The following is a 24,344-nucleotide window of genomic DNA, read 5'->3' as shown; positions in this document are numbered from 1 at the left end:
GACGTGTTCAGGAAATAAGATTTTGATAAAAATAGTAAATAAATATAATAATAGCATATCTGGGACTACTGATGTTATTTTGCATTGAAAGGAAATGAACTTCAGATTTTTATTTCAACTTAAAAAAATATTTTTATAACGAAACTGGACATTAGTATTTTATTCCATTTTGTTAAAAAAAAACTGTCGTCATTAATTTGACAAGATGAAATATTACCAATCGGAAGTTCTATGACGATAAAAACACCTGTCAGGCATTTTTCAATATCTTTCTAATTACTTGATTATTTAATACGTTTCGCAATAATTTAGTTGAACCTGTGTAATTTAGTGATTACCTTATGATCTTCATCAGATTTCCTAAATAATGCAAAAATAAATTCTGTAAAAATATAGGAAGATAGAAATACTTGAAAAAGAGATTCTTCATTTGTTATTTTTTTTTATTCATAGGTAAAATATTTTACTTATTTTTAGCTTATTATTAACATTGTAGTAGAACATATTATCGTGTGATTATTAATGTGAATTTAAAATAGTTTTTATTTATTTTTAAATATTCATAATTTATTTTTAAATGTTTATTTGAACACATTTTATACTGGTATAATTATGCAGTAAAACGGTGAAACATAATGGTTTATTCATTCAGAGTATATAATTTTTAAAATTCATCATAAAAAATAACTTTTTTTAATATTCGTTGACTTCTGAACACAATTATATTATACCACTCAAGAATTTGCGTATGTTACCTATAGTATATCCTTTCAATTTTGAACCGATCATTTTCAGTGAAAATGGGAATCAAGTTGTGGTAAAATGGGGTTCGAACCTCGAACCTTTGATTCGTGAGTCCGCGACACTAGCCACCGGACCGCAACCAGATTCAAAATATGTATTGTTAAAATGTACCTATGGCATTAATAAATAACAGCAATGATGACGTTTTTATGACTGTGTAGGGGTACCTTTATAAGAATAAAATTCAAAAGCAATACCAAGATGTTACCGCGTTGAAATTAAATCAAATCAAATAAATAAAATATGATTTGAACACACGATATAATCGCCTCCGAAATGATTGAATCAAGCCCTAGCAAGGTTCAATCGACGCGGGCCTAAATAATTCGATTAGTTATCCAATTGTTTATGAGCCCATCACTTGAACCAATTCAACACCGTATGGAAGAAAAGTTATTGAGAATTACTTTTACTGTTAGGGAGACTCTTCAAAAAAAGTTTCAAACCGTAACGATTGGAGGTGATGTGTGACTGGTTGGCAGTTTTGACTTTTTGGTGCCTAACGCGCTGCGTCCAAATCGGAGTTCTGCGCTTGTGCCTTTAGCCGTCAGCGTCCTCGTAAATCTTGTAAGCTCCAAAGGGCTTATTGTTGTGAATGTTGTTGCTCGCTAGGTAGCTGTACAAGTTCCTGTATTGGGAAGTCAAAACGTTCCCCGCGGGCAAGTACCTCCCGTAATGGGACAAGAGCAGTGCTAGGAACGGGTCGGGCGGCGAGTGATCCGCAGAGTTGTAACCGGGGTTAAAAGCACTTAGCCCTTTCACGTGTATTGATGTGTGACGCCCGGGCGTTCTTTTGGCTACTCTGCTGTCTCTGACAATTGTTTCTGCCACCGTTCTATCATCTTCGTCAATCTCTAAGTTTCTTTTGGATTTTGCAATTCTTTCCGAGACGTTAGCGATAAATTTATCTTCTTCTCGTCGTATATTCAATTCCGGTTTTCTCGATACTTCCGTTTGATATCTTCCATCAAACAAATCATTTACTTGTTTCGCAAGTACGTATTCACCTGTATTTTCGTTTGAGCGTGTTTTGGAATAAATTTTGCTTGACAATTCGTTGTTTTTTAATACTTTACTGGGTACATTTCCAACATCTTCTGGACGCCTGTATGCCAATGTGTTATCAATTAATCGTACATCTGTAACTAATTTTACTTTAATTGGCGTATTATTTTCCCTTTTTGTGTTATTTTTGTATGCTGATTGTCCTGGATTTAATGATCTCTGAGGATTGTGTGTGACCCCTCTAGCAGTACTAACTTCCGCTGGTCCCCATTGGATGTATCCATCCTCCAAGCTGTAATCTGAAGTTCCGTTTCCGTGTCCATTTGAATTCAAATTTAGAATTGGGGGACTGATGTATCCTGTATCTGCGAGGGGAGGAGCTCGGCGGCCAATCAACGTGAAGGACGGAGGACCGGAAATAGATGGATTGGATTGTATTGGTTGCGGAAGCGAATAAATCTCAGCTGATGTCCGATGGTTTTCTGAAATTTACAGTTAAGCGTCATGAAAAATTAGAAACTTCGATAGTAGATTCTACATAATTATTCATTTTGTGTTACTAGATCGAAGGCTATGAGAATCATAAATCACAAATAAAACAGTAAATTTTATAGGTGCTTAAAACAAGCTATTATAATCATGTTTTTATTACAATGAATATTGGGCATTTGTCTCAATATAAACCCATTCGGGACTCAATAAAAAATCGATTTATTGTCCAATTCAATATTGAAAAGGGGTTCTGTATTGCCGATAAATCAATTTGAGTGATGGTCCACTTAAGCATCTCGTCTTGTACTTGTTTATCGGTCCCGATCATCGGACAATATCGTCCAGCTTGCAACATTATCTGATCATAGCTTGAATAATGCATGAGTCAATTATTTGCCCAAGCAGAGGCCGAGGGCGCTCTGCGGAAGCTCGGGTATGCGAAAAGCTCGCACAACGCCTACGTAATAATATTCAATACGACCTATACGAATATAAAATATGGAATTTGATTTAAATTGAGGGGAAGATTGACCCAGTTTTAAGGGTTATGATTTTGTTCCAGGAAAAGCGTTAAATATAATTTGGGATTAAAGCGAATAACAGTTGATCAACCCATTTAAAGCTAAAAATGCGAAATATAATTAAAATTAGATAAAGCTTTTATTATAGTATTTAATATTTTGGACGAGCGTATTAAGCTCTCAAGAACAAAAACTATTTTTAAGAGGGGAGTTAAGGACTAGATTTTCCTTAGTGGGAGGGATTTGAGTGGGAAACTCCTTGATGATTTTCCGAATGTTTTAGTTTGCTGCTTACCATATTGATGCGCCATATACATTTTTTTTAAATAAAAAATGTTTTTGACCCAATATAATATTTGTGATTATGTACTCGTATGCTGTGTCAACTAATTACTCGTCCCAACTCATTACAGGACTTTTTTTCCAACGGAGTTAGGACTTATGTCTCAAAAACTGTGTTATAAACTACTTATAAATAAATAAATAAAATAAATAAATACTCGTAAGAAAAAATGATCTAGTGCTAAAGGATTCAGATTGTTTTTTTTGAACAGATATATTTTATTTGGTATAATATCTAAGTATTTTGTCTGTGTCAAAGCGGTTAAATAATAAAGTTGTGTGTGAAATAGAACCAGGGCCGTGATTACAAACGCTATCTTCATCGGCAGATATCGAGACGGTATAAAGTAAAATCGATGTTTATGTACGAAAATGTGTATTTTTGTATATTTTTTTAATAATATTCGTCAGTAACTTGTAATAAAACATGTTAAGAAAAAATATTCTGTGCATATCATGTTTTTCATACAGAAAACTTCAATTCAATTGGTAGATAAAATTGAAGTCAAATGTTAACCTCCCATTTTAATACGGGCCCTCAACCCTAAACGAGTGTTTTCGACTCGATAGCTACTCTCGAGTAAAAATCATGAAAAAGAAAATCGAGAGGGGATACGTCGGCCACGTGGTGTAGTGGTGGGCGCATTTGCATAACCATGTTTTAGGTCCTGGGTTGGATTTCAAGCAGAGTCGACGGGATATATTTGTTATTAAAGGTTAAACAATGCAATGTTTCACTGTCCCTGGGCTGGTACCTGAAGCGTAAAACTAATCGTCTTAACTTCATGTAACTGATGATCGATGTACGCTAAGAGAATCCCTGGTACAAAATAAACAAACTTATTAACTATGGGTACGTTTTCTTATTATTATTATGCGACAGTTGGTTCATAGGGCAATGGATTGGTAAACCAAATGCAGCGCAGTTACATGAAAGTAAGCTAACGAGTCTAAAGATTCAAGTGCCAGTCCAGAAGTCAAACCCAGGATCTCAAAAATGATAGGCAAATGCGCCACATACACGACGAAGCGAGCTTATCTCTACTCGATTTTCTTAATCAGGATTTTTACCTGAGAGCAGCCATCGAGTCGAAAGCACTCGTCCAGGGTTCTACGAGTAGGCCTATTTCACAAACAGAACTGCATTTTTCATCCGCCCGGGCACAGAGTAATACAGTATTTAATATAAATACATACTACAATTAATGTATAAACATTATTTTTTTATTCATTTTATACGGCAAAAGTATAACAGTGTATATAAAATATAACAGTGTAACGAGTTAAGTTATTCAAAAATAAAAATCAATATAAAAAGATGGATAGAAACAAGAAAAATAAAAGTATGTATCGGTACATAAAATATATTAAAGAAGAAACATATTACAACAAAGATGAAGAACATTTTAGAGAAGTTAATATAGAAGTCTAGGTATCTACGGGGCTTATGACCTGTCATTGGCTGGTTTAAGTGGCCACTTTACACACAGTATAACATCCACCATTCTGCCCATATTTGAACATCTATAGCCCTTCAATTCTTTCATCTGTTGATGTTTGTGAAGTTAAAGATCTGAAACCTTTATTTATGCGGGTGAGATTCATGTAATTGAATTATTTCACCTACATACTAGGCAACGCCTGAAAATGTTATTTTTTCAATTTCTCTACTTATTCGTGGACCAGGTGGATTTATCAACAATATTTTGAGTTTGTCCAAATTTTCGTAGACAAGGACTGGATTCAACTCCTTGGGGAGCTGTTAATATTAGCATATTACTACAGAGATGAAGAACATTTTAGAGAAGGTAATATGGAAGTCTAGGCGTCTACAGGCCTTATAACCTGTCATTGGCTGGTTTAAGTGACCACTTTACACACTGTGTAACATACACCATTCTGCCCATATTTGAGCATCCAAATCCCTTAATTATTTTATCTGTTGATGTTTGTGAAGTTAAAGAGCTGAAACCTTTATTTATGCGGGTGAGATTCATCTAATTGAATTATTTCACCTACATACTAGGCAACGCCTGAAAATGTTATTTTTTCAATTTCTCTACTTCTTCGTGGACTAGGTGGATTTATCAACAATATTATAAGTTTGTCCAAATTTTCGTAGACATGGACTGGATTCAACTACTTGAGGAGCTGTTAATATTAACATATTACAACAGAGATGAAAAACATTTTAGAGAAGGTAATATAGAAGTCTAGGCATCTACAGGGCTTATAACCTGTCAAGTGGCCACTTTACGCACTGTGTAACATTCACTATATATGTATGTAACATTCCTAGACTTCTATATTACCTTCTCTAAAATGTTTTTCATCTCTGTTGTAATATGTTAATTTTAACAGCTCCCGGGGAGTTGCATCCAGTCGTTGTCTACAAAATTTAGACAAACTCAAAATATTGTTGATATTTGAAAGAGTCGGTATGTTTTGTATATGTGTAAAATATCTTAACAGTACTTCGTTTCATAATTATTGTCTTTTACAAATCGTTAGTACAGAACATCATAAAATATTTACATAGAGATTATTTGAATCCATCATTAAATCATTGGTATTAAAATTATTCGCGGCCTCCTGTGTGTAATGGCCAAGACGCTTGTCGCGCACACGGAAGGTTCCGGGTTCGATTCCCGATCGGGACACGAAAATTAAAATAAAATGTATCTTAAGCCTACGAGTTTTGTGCAGTAATTCAAATCAAATAACGGTAATTTATGTAATATTTACATACCTGGAATAGCGATCCGTTTGATTTCACTTTGTTTCGCGGTATTTCTAGATTCGCTCGGTACAGTATCCTTTGAATTGACGTTAGCAACTGCTTTCTCCAAAATCCTACTGAGATTCCCTTCAAACTCCTTTAAAACTTTTGATATTGTTTCTTCTATCCTTCCATCTAACTTCTCTTGATTCCTCGCGAGCCCGTTCCTTACAAAACTGCTTGAATTTTCAATCGTCGAATTAAGCTTTAAGGACGCTACTTTTGACTTTGGTAAAGATAATGAAGAATAACCTCCAAGTCCTGAGCTTTTTCCAATTGATTGGTTTTTATTCTGATTTGTCTGAAAACGCAATTTAGCTTGCACTGGTATATTGTAAAATCCTTGATCAAATGCAGATGTTCTATTGTTTCTGAAACTATCATCTTTTCCAAATACTAATATTCTATCATTTGTTTGATAATCAATTGGATGGTTAGTTGAATATAGTGTTCTTGGGTCATTTATTGGTTTCCAGCCGTTTTCGGTAGTTTGTTTATTGTAATGTGAGTGAATTATATTCAGATTTGTATCATATTTAATGGATTTAAAGGTATTTCTGTTAAATATTTTTGGTTCTCTAAAAGGTGGTTGCAGCATTGGACTTAAGAAGATATTTGGTTGTGAAAGAGCATTACAAACTGTTACCATGGCCATCTGTAAAAATAATAAATTTCACAATACTTGAGTCTGTTTAAATTATTGTTGATAAGGACTGGATTCCCCTGGGGAATTATTTAAATTAACATATAAGAATTTATACTATTTTTAGAGTATAGTCGGGTTGTGGTCTTGTGGCTAGTGTCTCGTACTCACGGGTCAAAGGTCCGCGAGTCCGAGACTACCCCAACTTGATTCCTATTTCTAACAGTGAATTATTTACAACTCGTTAAAAATGGACCTCAAAATCAAATATTGGGGTAAACCATAAGAACGCGAATATTTTATTTTTTTTATTAAATAAAAAAAATATTTTTTAAATGTCTCATTTTTGCGTCAGAACAGCAACAGGCCAAAGGCTCAATTACAGTGGTAAAATAGAGCACAGAGCATACAGGCTTGAAATAAACACCGGAAAACGAACCCAGCGAGGCAAGCGTTTTACCCACTACACCACGGGGGGTGCCAAATAATGTATGATGTAATATAAGCCCCGGAAAATTTTAAATGGATTGAGATTAATTTATTGCATTTTTTTATTTTATTTTATTCAGCCCCTACTCTCAGGTAAAAACGCTGCAAAAAGATCTCGAGTGTAGATTCGTCGACGTTATCGTGTACTGGTTGTTGAATTTAAATGGCATTCAGTTTATGTAACTAAAAAAAAATATAATACAATAAATATCAATCCACCCTATGTTATATTATCGTGCCGTGTGGATTTTCGCCTGATTTCGTAGCCTAATTATGTTTCCCGTTGGCCCGTTTCACACGTATCCCAAATCCTCACGGCACATTAAATTTGGGTGGATCGACATTATTTATCTTTTGTATTTTAGCGGGTACACTCAAGTAAAAATCATACAAAAAGAAATCGAGTGGAGATTAGTTGGCGCCATGGTGCAAATACTGGTTATTGCATTTGCCGGGCATTTAACAAATTAAAACAATGTAAAAAATGTAGCAAAACAATGGATCAATCCCCCTATGATATTTTTCGTGCCTAGTGGATTTTAACGTGGTGAGAAATGGGCCATTTTATAACACGACAATTTACGACTTATATCTGAAAATGGTCCAGAGTTGAAATGTTTTGAGGAATAATAGCAACGCAAATATTTATTTTGAAAAATGTTTTGCTTGCGGCGAAACGCGTGGGTGTCTTTGAAAAATATGGAAGCCAAAAATCCTTTGATATCCTCACCGTAATTTGAAATCCTATCAAAACTTCCATCGCGAAAATGACACTTGAAATTTATTCTTCAGAAACAAATTTGCTTTCCTATTTACTTTGAGCGCTGTAGCGAGTACAGAAGTGCTAAATCGAAAAGCGATTACTCCTCTCAAAGTCTCGAAAGAAACTGATCACAAAGCCTTCTCGTAAACTGAGTGAAATTTCAATTTGACTTTCTTCTTTCCATTAGAGTAGGTACCCGAGTATGATACAGATACTATTACCATGGGTGCTTACGTACAATGTGTGTACTTTAAGTATGTAATTTAATGCAAGACGAAGCGGTGTATCGGTGACAAGGTAACACGAATAGGCACTTCACGTTTAAATACATGTAGGAATCTTAAGTAACAGGACCCCGTTTATAATGGGAAGTCAAAAGAGTAAGTATCTTAACCTTTTCGAGTCCGAAGGTGAAAAAAATTCCCGAGTTCCTGAGGGGGGATTTTTTTTTAGATGGAAGTTGCATTTATTTAGTTAGTTGCAACTTACTTATTATGTACAAGGTTTATATTTCTTTAAGTTGTTTTTTTCTGCTTTTAAGAAGCTTCTATTTTCTCTTTCAATGTTGGGATGCTGAGGGATATTCTATGGTGGGCTCAATCAAGAACTTCTCAGCATTTGCTCTTGTGAAGAGGAAATCACTTAAAAATCTTCATAAGAAGCCTGCTTGTTGACAGTCATCAACAGGCCTTCCGTTCCACTTGAAGAGTGTTCAGCATGTACCACTTTGGTTTATTTTACCAATGTCCTGCGCTAACTTGACTGTGTAAGATACTACCTCTCGTGTGAGTTCATGTGAAGTATGAAATGATGGCGTATCACTGATCTGATGTCGCGTAGGTCGGTCCTCGTCCAAACTTCTGCATCACGCCTCCAGCTGTTGTCTCTAAAAGCTAAAAAAAAGGGCGAAGCATCAACAGGTGAGAGACATCCTGAGGTGTTTTATCCTGAGGGGGGTACCAGGAAAACTCCAACTAAAACGCTATAAATACGACTGATGTATTTTTAAATGGCATTATGATTGTCATGGGAGTGTTTATAAAACGGTTTCATAATACATATTTCTATTTTTCTGCGAAATTCATTCATTTTTTTATCAAATACTGTCGCGAGTGGATGCTGTATGACATTGTGATACTTTCACTGTGACGCGTTTACTGTGACGCATTGAATAGCACTGATTTAATGTCACGTCACTCGTTAGCGTTAAGATACTGCGGGGAGTCTGAAAAGGGGATGCTCGTAATATGTAAAGCTCGAAATCCAGTTTTTTTAGGGTTGCGGGGGGAAATAAGTCACCAAATAGCAAAAAGCACTCGTGCAAACTGAAAAACATATAAAATAATTTTAACTTTAGAACTACGAATTGTAGTGTTTGCTGTTTGCACGAGGCAAATCAAAGACATTATAAAAATGTTTGAAAAAACTCTGAATTTTCACATACAAGATACCGACGAAGATACATTGATACTTTATAGATAATCGAAGATAACTCTATTAACTTCCCATTGTAATCGGAACCCAGGTATATATATATATAAATTCACTTGTGCATACACTTACGATAATTGAATTTTCATTATTTATTTTTAATAATGATTTGTTAATACAATATTTGCAATTTGCTTTTTAATTCTTAAATTTTTTCATATTTATTTTATACCTACTGTTTTTTTTTTCAATGCATATTTTTATAGGTAAATATTAAGGTTACATTATATTAATATTAATCTCTTTTTTATGAGGCAAAGTTTTACTTTTGATTTCAAATTGAAGCATGGCTTTTGTTTAAAAAAAATATCCATATTTATATATCATTTGTAGTTTAGTAAAAATTATTGTAGTTAAACGACATAACTAATTAATTAAGTAATTTCTGCTTAATACTAAAAGCTAGTAAATAATTTGCCTAAAATTATAACTGAGTCAGTATCTATAATTTTAAAAAATCTCCGAATTCTTTGATAATATTTACAATCTACGCCTCGGTTAACAGATGGATTTTAGTGTTCAGCGATTAAGATTTTTTATTATAGAATTAGCGTTTATTTTGTAGAACTCCGTATAATAATTTTACAAAACAAAATAAATTAAATGAGTAGACTCAAATCAGTGTTTGATTTATATATTCAGATTTATATTATTGTTTTGTTTACAATATGTTTGTTTTGTCCCAACTCAACCCAGAACTTTTAGCTCTATGGAGTCTCAAAGTTTCGCGTTTAAGTAAATATTTTTCTCAATATTTTTATTTTCATAAATTTATACATTCGTCATATCCATTAGGTACCTATCTTGTTGCTAAGAAATGGTGTTAACTTCAGAACTAAAAGACTTTCTCTTTTGTTTTAAATACCATTTCTTTGTTTAGAACACTGTCCATTTAAACAATTAACATCATCTCCAAGAAGCGAACAATATGTTGTTAAAAAAGTGAAAATTAAAAGCCTTTTATTTGTACGAAGTCTAGATAAACACATAAGCAATAAATTTGGATATAAGCTCTTACCAAAAAAGTTTACTTTACGAATTTTTATTTTATTTTATTTTTTATTTATTGGGGATATCAACAGTAATACATGTAATACAAATATAACAAATAACATATACAGAGAATAAAACCAATGACAGATATCCACAGAAATACATTAAATACACGTACAATACATACTAGTGTGTTTGTGTGAGTGTAAGTGAGTGAGAGGGTGGGTGTGTGGGTGTTATATTGGAAAGAGGGTGTCAGGTATCGAAAATATAAATATATATAAAATATTAAGAAATAGAGATAAAATTTAATAAAATAAAATAAAACTTTATTATTGAAACTAAGTATAAGACAAAAAAGAATGTTTTAAGACGCGCATTTTAAATGTTATTTTTTTACAATCAAATGGATCAATAAGGGGAAAGTTCAAATTATATTCACTAGCAAAACGTATAAGTGGAGAGTTCTGGGCATAGTTCGTACGAACTGCTGGCACATGAAATAGAGAGCTCGACGTGTGACGGGTGCGGTAGCTGGGGACATTTAATGATAACTCTGACAAAAGAGCCGGACTATCAAGGCGTCCACTGAGTATGTCATGAAGCACCCCCATGTCCAACAGTAGACGGCGATCTTCTAAAGTAAGCAAGTGGTGTTTTTTGCAGGAAGACATATAATTGAGATCGGTATACCTGCATCTCCAGTTAAGATGTCTAAGAAATGTCCATTGAATTTTCTCAAACTTTTCTTTATGTGTGACATATTGTGGAGACCAAACAGAAGAGGCATACTCGAGCAAACTGCGAACATGAGCAAAGTAGACCATTTTAATACACGCGATATCATTAAATACCTGACATGTACGAAGTACAAAACCAAGGTTTCTATGTGCACGGGTCAGTATGTCATCGAAGTGATTCTCAAATGTAAGTTTGCTATCAAGAATAACACCCAGATCGCGTACGGTATCAACTCTCTGAACAGGTTGGTTTGATAATATATAATGATATGGGATTGGATGTTGACCTCGCGAAAAAGAAATAAGCAAACACTTTGATACATTGACGTTAATACGATTTTTCAAATAGTATTCTGTCAAACGGTTTAGATCATCTTGAAGTTTAAGACAGTCAAGGGGATTCTTAACTTTGAAGTATATTTTTTTATCATCTGCGTACATCAAAAATCTTGCGTTCATAAATACAACATAAATATCATAGAGATACGCATTGTAAAACAATGGTCCCAAATGTGAACCCTGGGGTACTCCGGAGGAAATATCAGCAAACTCAGATCGAAAACCACCAAGAACAACAGCTTGGCTTCTATTGCTGAGATAATAAAAAAACGAATATTAATGTAATAATTATGATTGAATAATACACTTTTTATATTTATTTTATTTTTTACCTTGATGCAATGGCCACAAAAATATGTGCTCTAATAATATTTATAATAATAACATTGTATGCATATTTCATTTCAAACTAATTTAATTATTTATTTATTTATTGTTATATACAGCGTGTTCTTTAAACCCTGTCACACCCGAAACCACGATGATTAGTATGGGTATTACATATTAGCATATTTAAAAAAATAATTAGAATGAAGAATTTTTTTTTAAATAAAATATTTAAAAAACAAATGGTTGCTGACTTCTGCCGGGAAGAAGCGAGGGGGGCGTGGCCGCGCGGTTGACAGTGTATCAGACTTCCCCCTCCCCCTTTCTCGTATCTCCCGTGCAGAAGTTAGCTACCAGTTGTTTTATTTGATATTTTATTTTTGTCAATTTTATTCATTCAAAAAATATATTTTAATGGGCCAATATGTCTTCTTGCTCATACTGAACATCGTGGTTTCGGTGTGACAGGGTTTGAAGAACACCCTGTATACGGCATAAGCCAATTACAACAGTTACATGAAGATACATAAATACAAAAAACTGAACAAAAAAAACATAAAACTATGTAGCAAAGACAAACAAGGGCAATACAATGATGGTATACAATATATTCATAAAAACGATAGACATAAGACTTCGAGCTAAACCATGCCAATCCAACTTTATCTAACACTGTTTTAGTAAATATATCCCAAAAAATTCCAAGTCGTGTGATGAATTGACTAATCTATATTTTCTGGACATTGGGGCATAAAAACAAAAGTTCCTCTTCGAAGATTTAATAAACAGCAGATTTTGACTTCTGGTGACATGGTTGGGAACATGAAAATATTTTTTTTGCGACAGAGATGGGACATCACGTAAAGCATTAAGTATTTTGAAAATGCATATAAGGTCCATCTCAGTTCTACGTCTCTCCAATGAAGACGGATTAAGAGATTGCTCTATTTCAAAATACGAATAATTACCCCTTTGTAATCCGAGCAACCATGCCACTTTTCTTAGAAAACGGTATTGGACAAACTCGTTATGGTCAATATGAGTCCCGTAGAATGGATACCAAATAGGAGAAACGTATTCTAGATGGGGTCGAACTAGTGAGCAATAAAGATTTTTGATGCTATTAATATTTTTGAAGTCCGTCATCATTCTATTGATAAAACCGAGAAGTTTGAGAGATTTGTTTACAATATTATCAATGTGTTCACGATAGGAGAGTTTACTATCTAAAGTAATGCCAAGATCCTTTTTTGACGAAACCATTGAAAGAGAAGTATTTTTTAGTTTGTAGTTGAATTGTATAGGTTTTTTTCGTCACGAAAAATATATTATTTTACATTTGTCAATGTTAAGTTGAAGAAAATTGATATCGCACCATTCATTAAAACAAATAATATCGTGTTGAAAACGAATACAATTATTGGAAGATTCAATAAATTTAAGTATCTTGTTGTCACTTGTAAAAAGTCGGAATTTTGTATTTTGAAAAGCATTGATAATATCGTTTATAAAAATATTAAATAATAATGGAGCAAGGTAGTTACTTCCTTGAGGTACCCCAGAAGTAACAGTGATTGGAGAAGACAGGGAATTATTCATTTGAATCAACTGTTTTCTTTCACTTAGGTAAGACCTGAAAAATGATTATAAAGTATTTTTTATACCAATGGCTAGTATTTTAGTGTGATTGACTTTATCGAAAGCTTTAGAAAAGTCTATATAAAGCACATCAGCCTGAAAATTGTCTTTAAGAGCACAAGTGATAGCAGTAGTATAAGCAAGCAGATTGTTTGTAGTGGATTTGGCAGCTTTAAATTCATGTTGTTGATCTATCAATACATTTTTGAAAACAGGTGTTATTTTTTGTTGTTGTTAATAGATTCAAATATTTTTGGAACAATTGATAAAATTGATATGGGTCTATAATTTTTGACATCAAACTTGTCGCCAAACTTAAAAATTGGCCTGATATATGAAGTTTTCCAAGAATCAGGAAATATGCCACAAGAAAGAGACATACTATACAATATACAAATGGGTGTTGACAAAATAAATTTGCATATATTATGTAACAACAATTCAGGCTCACCATCAAGATCAATACATTTTTTCCTGCTTAATCTGTTAAACAATAAAATACTTCACCAATAGATATTTTACACTTACTAATACCTACAGTATCTATATAATTCAGGGAAGGGTTATTTGGAGCAAAGGAAATATTGTTAACAGAATATACAGAAGAAAAATGATTAACAAAAAGATCTGCAATATCCTGACTACCAGTAATGTGAGTAGCATTAGATATCATACTTGAAGTAATATCGCTTTTAAATTGTCTTTTGCGATAAATTGCCAGATTCCTGTCTTAACCTTAAATTAAATTAAATAAATGTTGTTACCCATATTATGTTCTTTTATGGCCTTATATATAAAGGGTGTTCTGTAAACCCTGTCACATCTGAAACCACGATGATCGGTCTGAGCAAGAAGACATATTGGCACATTAAAATAAATTTTTAGAACGAATAAAATTTTTTAAAACAAAATATTTAAAAAACAAATGGTTGCTAACTTCTGCTGGAGAGAAACGAGGAGGGGGGAGTCTGACACACCGTTAACCACGCTGCCGCGCCCCCCTTGCTTCTCCCCTGCAGAAGTAAGCAACCATTTGTTCTTTTTAATATTTTATTTTTACAAACTTTCTTCGTTCTAAATATTTTTTTAAATATGCCAATACGTCTTCTTGCCCATACTGATCATCGTGGTTTCGGATGTGACAGGGTTTAAAGAACACCCTGTATATGTGTATTTATACACCAAATATTTTTTTTGTTGAAAATGTTTTATAAACAGAATTACTTTTATCAAAAAAATAAAATATAAATTAGAACGTTACGTAAACATAGTTCTTGAATGTCATTAAGACATTTATTACAAACGTGTATTTTTGTAAAATAAAAAATCATTGCTCGAAAAGATTCATAGGTATTACTGATTCCACAATAAATATTAAGTCTCTTTCTGGCGGTAAGGACATGCCAGAACCGGAACCGAGTTGTGGTCCTGTGGCTAGTGTTGTAGACCAGTTCAAATCCCACTCTACCACAACTCGACTCTCATTTTCTAAAAGTGAGTTATTTATAACTTCTTAAAAATAACCCTCGAATTTTCAATATTTGGCTAAATCACAAAAACGCAAATTGGAGCCAAGATTGGGAGAATTCCGTATGCTGTACAAATTTAAAATACCCCACAAAACAATAATCGGGTTGTGGTCCCGCGGCTAGTGTTGCGGATTCACGGGTCAGAGGTCCGAGGTATGAATCCCACTCTACCCCAACTTGAATACCATTTTCTAATATTGAGTTATTTACAACTCGTTGAAAATGGACACAAAAATCGAAATATTAAGAACTTAAAATAAATTTAATAATAAAAACGCAAATATTTACTTTTTTCTTTAAAAAAAAAAGATGAAAAATAAAAACATGGAGCCTCTACGTGGGTATCTACGTACATTCACGGTATTTACTCAAAGGTCTTTCAGTCAGTGCGTCGATTGCAAATAACCAAAATCTCTTTGATAATAAATCGAATATAATTAATATAAAATTATCATAAAATAATCTCCATAAAAAAATATAATCCCATACTAAAGGAATATCAAAAGGATATCAAAATACGCGCGAGGAAGTCACATTCGCCTCTATCTCTACACTGCCTATGGGAGTAAAGCCAGGGTTGCCATTTTATTTCAGCCACAGATTAAAACGTACAAAAATACCAGCGCATGCGCCGTAGCCCTGACGCTTCTAAATTGCCGGCTCGGCTACGGCTGTCAGATTGTCAATTCAAACTTCAAATTTCAGATCCATTTCATCATAAACAAAAAAATATTGTGTTGTTTACCTCGAACGCTATTCGTTTAGCTTCATAGAACACAATCTGTTAATATGGAGAGTAAGTCTATTTGATATTTTGACGCATTTAAACGTAATATACGTATATATTTTCCTTGATTTAACCTTAAAAGTACAATAAATTTAAAGTTTGTATTTTTTATTTGAATAATTGATTAATAATGTTCAAACGCTTCACATATGTAAATTATATTTATAAACAACACGTAGTAATGAAATATATTGCGATCTGATACTTTCGTGCTGTTTTGCTGATGTGTTTTACAAAATGCCAAAAAATACCTCAAAGGTATAACATTTTCAAATGTGTTTTAAATTAAAATTGGGATTTTCTAATATTTTTGTAAGGTATAATAAATATATTATGTCAATGCTTTAAGAGCTGAAATGATTAAACGACAGATGTGCAAAAAATGCGATATTGACTTTCTTTTATAATTTATCTTGAAAAGGTTTTATAAAGGCTTTATATTTCAGGCTTACATAAAAACTATATATTTATAACTAACCCAAGTATCAAAGGATATACTTTTGTACTTTTCGAGTTGTGAGTTAGTGTCAAAAGAAAATTAAACCGCTCTCATGTAAAGTTGAAGAAAATCACATGAGTCGTTGTTCTACAATCATGAAGAATTGTTTGTTGGTTTGAATCTAGGAATAAAAAAGTGTTTTTAATTGTTTCATTGTTTTCATATAATTTAGTTACAATGTATTTCTCACTAGAAAATCCTATGCCGAGGAATAAACTTCACAGGTGTTTATTAAACATTATAAATATACAGTAAATGCACTAGTAATATTTGGTACAGTGCATCGCGCTGTTGTCCATAGACGTCCATAGAACTTAACCATAAATCCTTGTGTATTAAAAATCTTTTTTTTTATTAGTCCCGTATACTTTCTGAAAGAGTATAAAAAGATCTTAAATACAAGGTATATGCTATCTTTGGCCATATGCCATTTTCATTTATGGTAGCGATTGTAAGTTGTCAGTTGTTGCTTGGGTTATAATACCTTTTATTGTTATTTTGTTCCTATTTTTATTGTATTCCATTTGGTTAGGCCGTTTGAAAATGTGTCACAGCGTAAATAAATTCCTATACCTGTCTCCTTTTCGCTCGCGCACTTGAATCCTGTCCCTTTTGCACCTTTATAGTTCCAAAACTATTTAGTTGATTATTTTGCCACCTGGGGTCAGTGTTCACTTTGACTTCGATTGAAGTACATGTTTAATCGCTAATCGACTGTCAGTACAAAGACACATCGCAAAACATAAAACCAATAATTTATTTTAATAAACTGCCGCGAAAAACATATTTAATAAAAAACGAAAATGAATTTACGGTGTGGAGTTTTGCCGCTTAATCTGTGAAATAAGAAAACTACAAAAAGGGTCAGTCCATTCACTCCATTTCCTTGTAATCCATTTGCGCTGTGACATTTACAAAATTGAATATACCTACTGTCGAGAACCAGCTCACGCATCGCCACCATTTATTTTCACTTTTTCTTTATTTATAATATTTATTTATATATTTATGTACGATTTCTCTTTAAAATTTCAAAAAAATCAATTAAAAATAATACCTCATTTTAGGTGAAGATCCAGCAATCGAGGCTGCCTCACAAGAAACTGTTAGCAATGAGATTATTAACAGTGAAACTCCGGAGCAAGAAACAGGCCCCACAGAACCTATTGAACAGCCCTTTGAGGAGCAATCAACTCAAGAAGGGCTCGGAGATGTGCCGGAAACTCCTGCAGAAGTTCAGGAGGAGACCAGCACCGCAGAAGGAGAGGCTGTTCCTCCACCAGTTGCACCCCCGAGCAAACCTGAAGAGTTTTCCGTGGAGAAAGTCCTAGATCGGAGAGTGAGGAATGGTCGTGTCGAATATTTACTCAAGTGGAAAGGCTATTCAGAGTAAGTTATTTAATTCATATCCGCAAACGTCGTCACATCATGACACAAAAAATGTGGCATTCTGATAATGTTTTGCTCTGAGTCTTAGACATCAGTTTGGATTTAAACGAGCACTAAATAAATAGCCCAGGTGTCATTGTATGTTTTTTTTCAAAAGGAATAGCCCGCTAAGCACCAATTTCAAAGACTTTTCAGCAGCTAGGAAAGAGTGGATATGGAAGGAAGTTATTAAAATACACTACAACACTCAGACCTATAGAGAAAAAATATTTCTTGTATTTATTTATTGCAACTTCAAAGCTCTGTTGTTTTTGTGTTTTGTTTCTTATATTTTAATTTTTACTTTATTTATAATGTAGCAAGGACAATGGTTCGTTAATTAATAATAAATAAATGAGATTTGAATCGGGTTGTGGTCCTGTGGCTAGTGTCTCGGACTCACGGACCAAAGGTCCGTGGTTCGAATCCCACTCTACCCCAACTCGATTCCCATTTTCTAATAGTGAGTTATTTACAACTCGTTGAAAATGGCCGTCAAAATTGAATATTTGGGTAAATCATAAGAACGCAAATATTTCTTTTTTTATAAAAAAAAAAAAAAGAGATGAAGTTTATCTGGTTTATTATGCTGTGTATTCTTTGTCCTTCCTTCTGATGTTTCTGGTGCATCCGCCCAGATGATGGACGCTGCAAATCTGCCCAAAATGTCAGCAAGAAGAACAAACTACAATCATAGCATAATAACACAGAAAAATATCATCACCGAAAGGCCATAATTTATACATTTTACAAAAATATATTTTTCTACCAGTTAATGTGTATTTTTTTTTCTCTTTGAAAATCTATATAAATTTTCCACAACTCGTTTGATTTGATTATAAGTTCAGCCAAGAACTGATGATCCCTTGTATCGTCCTTATATGACAATATTTATTCAATTTTACATAAGAATCTGTAAGTACCAGTTGCACCAAAAAAAAAGATCTCGGTGGCCAATTGTGATCACCTCTTCGAGAAATAACACGGTCAGGATACTTTTCTTGCAAAATTGCGATGGTTTTGTTGCTTGTGTGGCACGTAGCACCGTCTTGTTGAAAATAAACGTCGTCCACATCAATATCTTCCAATTCCGGCCATAAAAAATCATTAATTCACCGTCTTGTTGAAAATAAACGTCGTCCACATCAATATCTTCCAATTCCGGCCATAAAAAATCATTAATTATAGCTCGGTAGCGCAATCCATTCACCGTAACAGTTGCACCAGCCTCATTTTCGAATAAGTAAGGTCCAATTACACCGCCAGCCCAAAAACCACACCAAACAGTGACACGTTGAGGATGGAGAGGCTTTTCAACAATCATTCTTAGATTTTCCGAGCCCCAAACTCGACAATTCCGCTTATAAACTTAGCCTCCGAGGTAAAAATGGGCCTCATCACAGAAGATGATTTTCTGATGAAAATCCGGATCATTTTGATGCATTTCGAGGACCCAATCAACGAAGATACGACGTTGCTGGTGATGGGCCGGCTTGAGTTCTTGTGTTAACTGAACTTTAAAAACCTTAAGACCTAAGTCTTTATGCAAAATACGGTGTAATGTCGTTTGTGGAACGCCTAATTCCAAAGATCGACGAGGAATCGGCAAACGTGGGTGTTCATCAACACTATGGGCTGCAGATATATTCTCAGTTCTTGAGCGACGCACACGGTTTCAATTCTTTACATCACTAACTTATCCCAACAGCTCAAATTTTTTCACCAGTTTCACTATTGCCGGCCGAGAAGGTGCTTCACGACGACCCAAAAGTGCTTTAGTTTTCCAAACTGTGACTGCAAAATTTCCACCATTTTTGTAGTGAATTTTAACAATTTCAATGCGTTGTTGAAGCCTGTATCGTTCCATTTTTAGTAATGGCGCAGTTTTTACTTGTCAAATGTCAAAAGATGACGGCTTCAAAAGTGACAGCTGCCCAAATAGCGGGCTATTCAAAATGAAACATCTTGTTGGAAAACTCTGTATGTACTTTGCCTATCAAGAATCTGAGAATGTTATTTCTTCACATCATAAGATGACACTAATCAAAACTATTGATACAAAATAGTCTTAAACTACAGAGCTTACTTTATTTTGGCATCTTTTTCAGTGAAGATAACACTTGGGAACCAGAAGACAATTTAGATTGTCCTGAATTAATATCAGCCTATGAGGAAGCACGTACAAAACGAGAAGCCTTAGAAAAGAAGGAGAGAAGAAAGCGAGCTCATATTCCTATTGGGGATGAGAGATTCAAAAAGAACAAATCCATTGAGGTGATAACTACTTTCTTTCACTAACTACTGATTTATAAAAAAAATTAATGCCAATTCAATGTTTGATTATTTATTTCAATTAAAAAAACATTTAACAGCTTTTTATAAAAATAAAAACTTTATCATACAGCTACAAACTCAATTAAAAAACATCACAGTTGATTGTGGAGGTATTTTATTATACTCTATTAGATAGTAGCTATTTGTTATTTCATGTAAAAACATATTATTAAATGGATTTACACACACGGATTTACACACAAAAATTACAAATATTAAACAAAGAATACTTTAAAGTGAATTTGAATACTGGTGAAGACAGAGAAGGACGAGTGACCTGTTACGTGCCCTTATATAGGTCCATTGGGCACTGCGGCCATAGACAACAACACATCCTTGTCTCTCACTCTCTGGTCCCCGCACACTTCCCCCTCAAGATAACGCTATGGAAGAAGAGTGGGGGTAGTCTCCAGCATTTTGTATTAGCTAAGGTCTAAGGTTATTTCAAAACTAAATTTTATACGCCTACTTTAAAACATTTATACATTCATTATGTCTAATCACATTTTTATTTTCTACCACAGGAAGAAATAAAACCGCGTGGATTCGATCGCGGATTAGAACCAGAAAAAATTGTTGGGGCAAGTGATATCACTGGAGAACTGATGTTTTTGGTAAAATGGTGAGTATTGTCGATTTGCATGCATGATTCATGCATCTGCATAGTGTATTTTGCTAGTGATAATTACTTTAATTTACGAATTCATCACACAGCTTTCCCTTCACAAAAATACCTAGAAGTTATTTCTACTGGCTATGCCTTGGGTAATATATTTGATAAATGTTTTTCAGGTATGACTGTGATGAGTTAGATTTGCTGCCAGCCAAACTTTTGAATCAGCGCATTCCAGAATTTGTGATTGGGTACTATGAGGAGAAATTAGGATGGGGGAGAGTGAGAGATGGTGCCAGGGTTCCGAGAGAGATACCTGATCCTCCGGAGACTCAAGAACCAGCTCCTGTCAACTCCACAACCAGAAATAATAGCCCCGATGCTGAAACTACAGTAACTGAGGTTATTTATTTACTTATTATAGGGGATATGGGCCTTATAGTCCCCTTGAATGGTATTCTGAATATTCTCTACTCCCTAAAGAGTGTTAATTTGGAGATTTTTATATTTTTTATGCGTCAACACATTGCTTATATAACTACACTTATGGTTAAACGCCAAATTGTGTTTAAAACTGTTTAAAAAACTGAAAAAAATGTATACGGTTTGGTCAATTCAACCTAACAAAGTGTTTTGGGAAATGCTTAAGGTCGCAATAATGTTCTAAATAAAAATCATTACGTTCAATTTGACGTGTTCATATTTATTTGACATTTGTGTGGCCAGATATTAAGCAAAGTGTGAACGCATGCCAAAAATATAAATCCTTAAATTAATCACTCTCTAGAGAGTAGAGAAGATTCAGAATAGCACCCCTAACGTACTTTGATAGTTGAAGATGTATTCTTCGCCGTGATTCTTTGAGAGAACTGTTTAAACAAATAAATATTATGACAGTGTACAGCCAATACATTTATGAAAATATTCTGTATTTGTGTAAAAATAAGGATAAATTGATATCTACACAATGTAGGTTAAGTTAAGTTATCAGATCATTAGTACTGCATACTCTTCTACAATAAAATCCTGACAATGTCTTAAACGTGGAGATCATAAATTTAAACAATACGTATTTGTAATATATAAAATATGTGCTTTGTGAAAAGGTCTATTACATCATAAATATGTATTCGGGTGACATCCGTGCTGACATGGCATATTTTTTTTTTTTTAATTACGTTTTTTGATACATTTTTTCAATACGGCAATCAATGTCAGGATTATTGTTTTTTATTATTGACTTTTAATAAGTGCACAACTATATGTTTATTGATAAATACATAATGTGTTGAAAATACCTACCTTCTAATAACATACAAAGTGATCAATCAAACCTCTCGTACACGCGTTTGTCTAATATTAATGTAAAAAAAATAATTGGGACAGGAATGTTGTGTCTCATAAAACGAAAAAATCAAAATGGACACCATGTTATTGGAACAATAGGCGTCATCTCTCTGTAACTACATATGTGCATCTACCATCTTCCAGGAATTATCAAACAGCCAGTAGGCCACGTGGGGGCAGTATTTACCTGCAATCTACAAAAGCTACTCTTTGGTCATCTATTTTTATTTTGTTAACCATAATGTTAAAATAGTGTTTTATTTAGATTTTTATTGCTTACTTTTTAGCATGAACACTTGACAAATTTACTGCTCTGTACTATGTTAATGTTTATTTTTTGTAAATTTATTGATATCATTTTAAGTTCCTAAAATTCCACTCGTCCGTGCTATCTAGCTTTTATATGTTAATGTTATCACCATACCTATTTGTAAATGGAGTCTAGAATTCCAATGGTCCATGCGCTCTGTGTAGCTGCAAGAAGTGCCGGGATATTTATTTACTGTAGGTGATTTTCACAAAAATGGCACTATGTAAATTATCCAACTATAATATAATACATGCCTTCATTGAAAAAAAACTGCTTGTTATCTTTGTGACATCATATTTAGCCTCCAAATCTAAGTCTTCGCGAGACGGAGCTACTAAGTAAAGGGCTTTAGACCTAGAGATTCTAAAAATGAGTCTTGCTGGGACGTTCAATCGACTGTAGGCGAGTCATTTTTCATCTAATTGTGGACAACTATCGATAGTGTAATGAACCATATCTGACAAATTATTATGGTCTGAAGCCACTGCTGGAGAGGATTTTTTTCTCGCTCTTGTGCTAGTTTTATTTATTTATTCACACTCTTTATCAAAATACAATTCCATGTTCACTTTGCCCAGCTAACAAGGGTACATACCCCGTTCCAAGCTAGGCAATTACATTTTAATATATTATAATAGTTAACAAATTAATATAGAGCACAGACAAACAAAATATAAACTTATTCGGATACACATTTTGATTCATATACATACAGACATACACATATATACACACACATATATATATATATATATATACACATATATACACATGTACATACACACACACGTACATACACCCATGCGCATACACATACATACATTCATAAAAACATAGACAATTTATTTATGCGAAACTTCATGGTTGTCATCTATAAATATTTATTTTTTTAAATTATTCCTTATTTTTTATATTTTATTTTTGACATCCAGTAAGGTTCTCCAATCCGTGGCATGGATCAACTTTTCTGACAATAACAACATTTCATTTTTTAGTAACAATGTTTTCACTATTTATTCACTCATTTAAAATACTAAAACTTGTAGTAACTGGTTTTAAATCTGTCATTGAAATTTTCAGGAAAATGTTGAACCTGAGGCAGCACAGGAAGTTGAAGAAACTGACAAAAGTATAGACGCGTTTCAACCAGTGATTTCAAAAACAGAATCGTTTGCCACTGAAAAAAATAGACCTTTACCCATGGATGAGTCAATAGACCTACCAACTGATCCTTCACTGGAGCAATCTATTGCAGAGTGATGACTTAAAATTATTTATTTATTTATACAAAAAATTATCATGAAATTTAAATTTTTAAATGAAAAATCATATTTTTACAAACTGTGAAAATAAAATCTATAATTTTACAAATTAAAGCATTGCTTTTATTACTAAACTATTTTCCAACATAATTTTATTATTTATTGTGTAATTCAAACAAGTTGTATAATAATTAATAGGTTCTCGGTGTTTCCCGACGGATAGACAGCGTTATCTTAGCATTTTTACATCGGGCAATACTACAGGCTTGAAATGACAGTATGTGTTATTCCACCAAAAACGACATATTTTTTATAGCCTTAAACATATCGAATTTCAGGCAAATAAGAAATATTTGTGGGGAATTTTACTGCATTACTTTTTTTTTTAAATCTGCACATAGAATTCTTGTAAAGGCTTAAGGTGACCATGCTGTCGAAACATCACCATAATCTCTGCTCTGCACCATGGTCAGCTGGGTGTAAGTATATGAGCTCCTCGAACCCAACAAAACCATCACGTTAGAGGTGGGTAAGACCCTGTCACCGAAAAGATATGTGTCACTTGATCTTTATCTTTTAAGTGACCGAATCTTTTAAGTAGTTCAATTAAACTAATGTATCTTTTGCTCATTTGGCTTATTAAGGTCATCATATCTTTGTATCTTTGAATGTTTCCATGACTGATTTAAGCTGTGAGCAACTCGATAAACTTGAACGACTTCAGAATACATGCATAAGGTACATTTTTGGTCTTAGGAAATATGACCACATTTCTGATTATCGTAGGCAACTGAAATGGCTCAAAATTAGACAGCGGAGAGACTATCACTCCCTCTCACTTCTGTTCAATGTACTTCATAGTCCTAACG

At 33.6% G+C, this 24,344-nt stretch overlaps 2 protein-coding genes across 2 annotated transcripts; one reads left to right on the top strand and one right to left on the bottom strand.

Moving 5' to 3' along the window:
- Positions 1-1,224: 1,224 nt before the first annotated feature.
- On the bottom strand, positions 1,225-7,964 carry LOC148272538 (uncharacterized). Its single transcript, XM_088239923.1, has 3 exons — positions 7,806-7,964; positions 5,914-6,598; positions 1,225-2,291 (listed from the first exon to the last, which is right to left on the bottom strand). Exons 1-3 carry the CDS (start codon positions 7,833-7,835, stop codon positions 1,345-1,347), a joined length of 1,662 nt encoding a protein of 553 aa, XP_088096049.1. The 5' UTR covers positions 7,836-7,964; the 3' UTR covers positions 1,225-1,344.
- A 7,527-nt stretch (positions 7,965-15,491) lies between these two features.
- On the top strand, positions 15,492-23,589 carry LOC148272537 (uncharacterized). The gene is made up of 6 exons (XM_088239922.1): positions 15,492-15,691; positions 17,249-17,570; positions 19,718-19,883; positions 20,468-20,565; positions 20,736-20,958; positions 23,294-23,589. Exons 1-6 carry the CDS (start codon positions 15,685-15,687, stop codon positions 23,471-23,473), a joined length of 996 nt encoding a protein of 331 aa, XP_088096048.1. The 5' UTR covers positions 15,492-15,684; the 3' UTR covers positions 23,474-23,589.
- The last annotated feature ends 755 nt before the right edge of the window (positions 23,590-24,344 follow it).

The sequence above is a fragment of the Micrasema longulum genome, unplaced genomic scaffold (assembly GCF_059751315.1).
Source record: "Micrasema longulum isolate JH-2025_06_02 unplaced genomic scaffold, ASM5975131v1 h1tg002305l, whole genome shotgun sequence".
Taxonomy (NCBI): domain Eukaryota; kingdom Metazoa; phylum Arthropoda; class Insecta; order Trichoptera; family Brachycentridae; genus Micrasema; species Micrasema longulum.
This window is presented reverse-complemented; position numbering and strand designations above follow the sequence as displayed.

Excerpts from the sequence above, each read along its gene's own strand:
- LOC148272538 (XM_088239923.1), bottom strand. The coding sequence starts at position 7,835 with ATGGAAGTTTTGATAGGATTTCAAATTACG. Across the intron at positions 6,599-7,805 it reads TGATAGGATTTCAAATTACG|ATGGCCATGGTAACAGTTTG; the intron begins GTGAGGATATCA and ends TTATTTTTACAG. Across the intron at positions 2,292-5,913 it reads CAAACGGATCGCTATTCCAG|AAAACCATCGGACATCAGCT; the intron begins GTATGTAAATAT and ends TGTAAATTTCAG.
- LOC148272537 (XM_088239922.1), top strand. Across the intron at positions 20,566-20,735 it reads CTGATGTTTTTGGTAAAATG|GTATGACTGTGATGAGTTAG; the intron begins GTGAGTATTGTC and ends AATGTTTTTCAG. Across the intron at positions 20,959-23,293 it reads CTGAAACTACAGTAACTGAG|GAAAATGTTGAACCTGAGGC; the intron begins GTTATTTATTTA and ends TGAAATTTTCAG.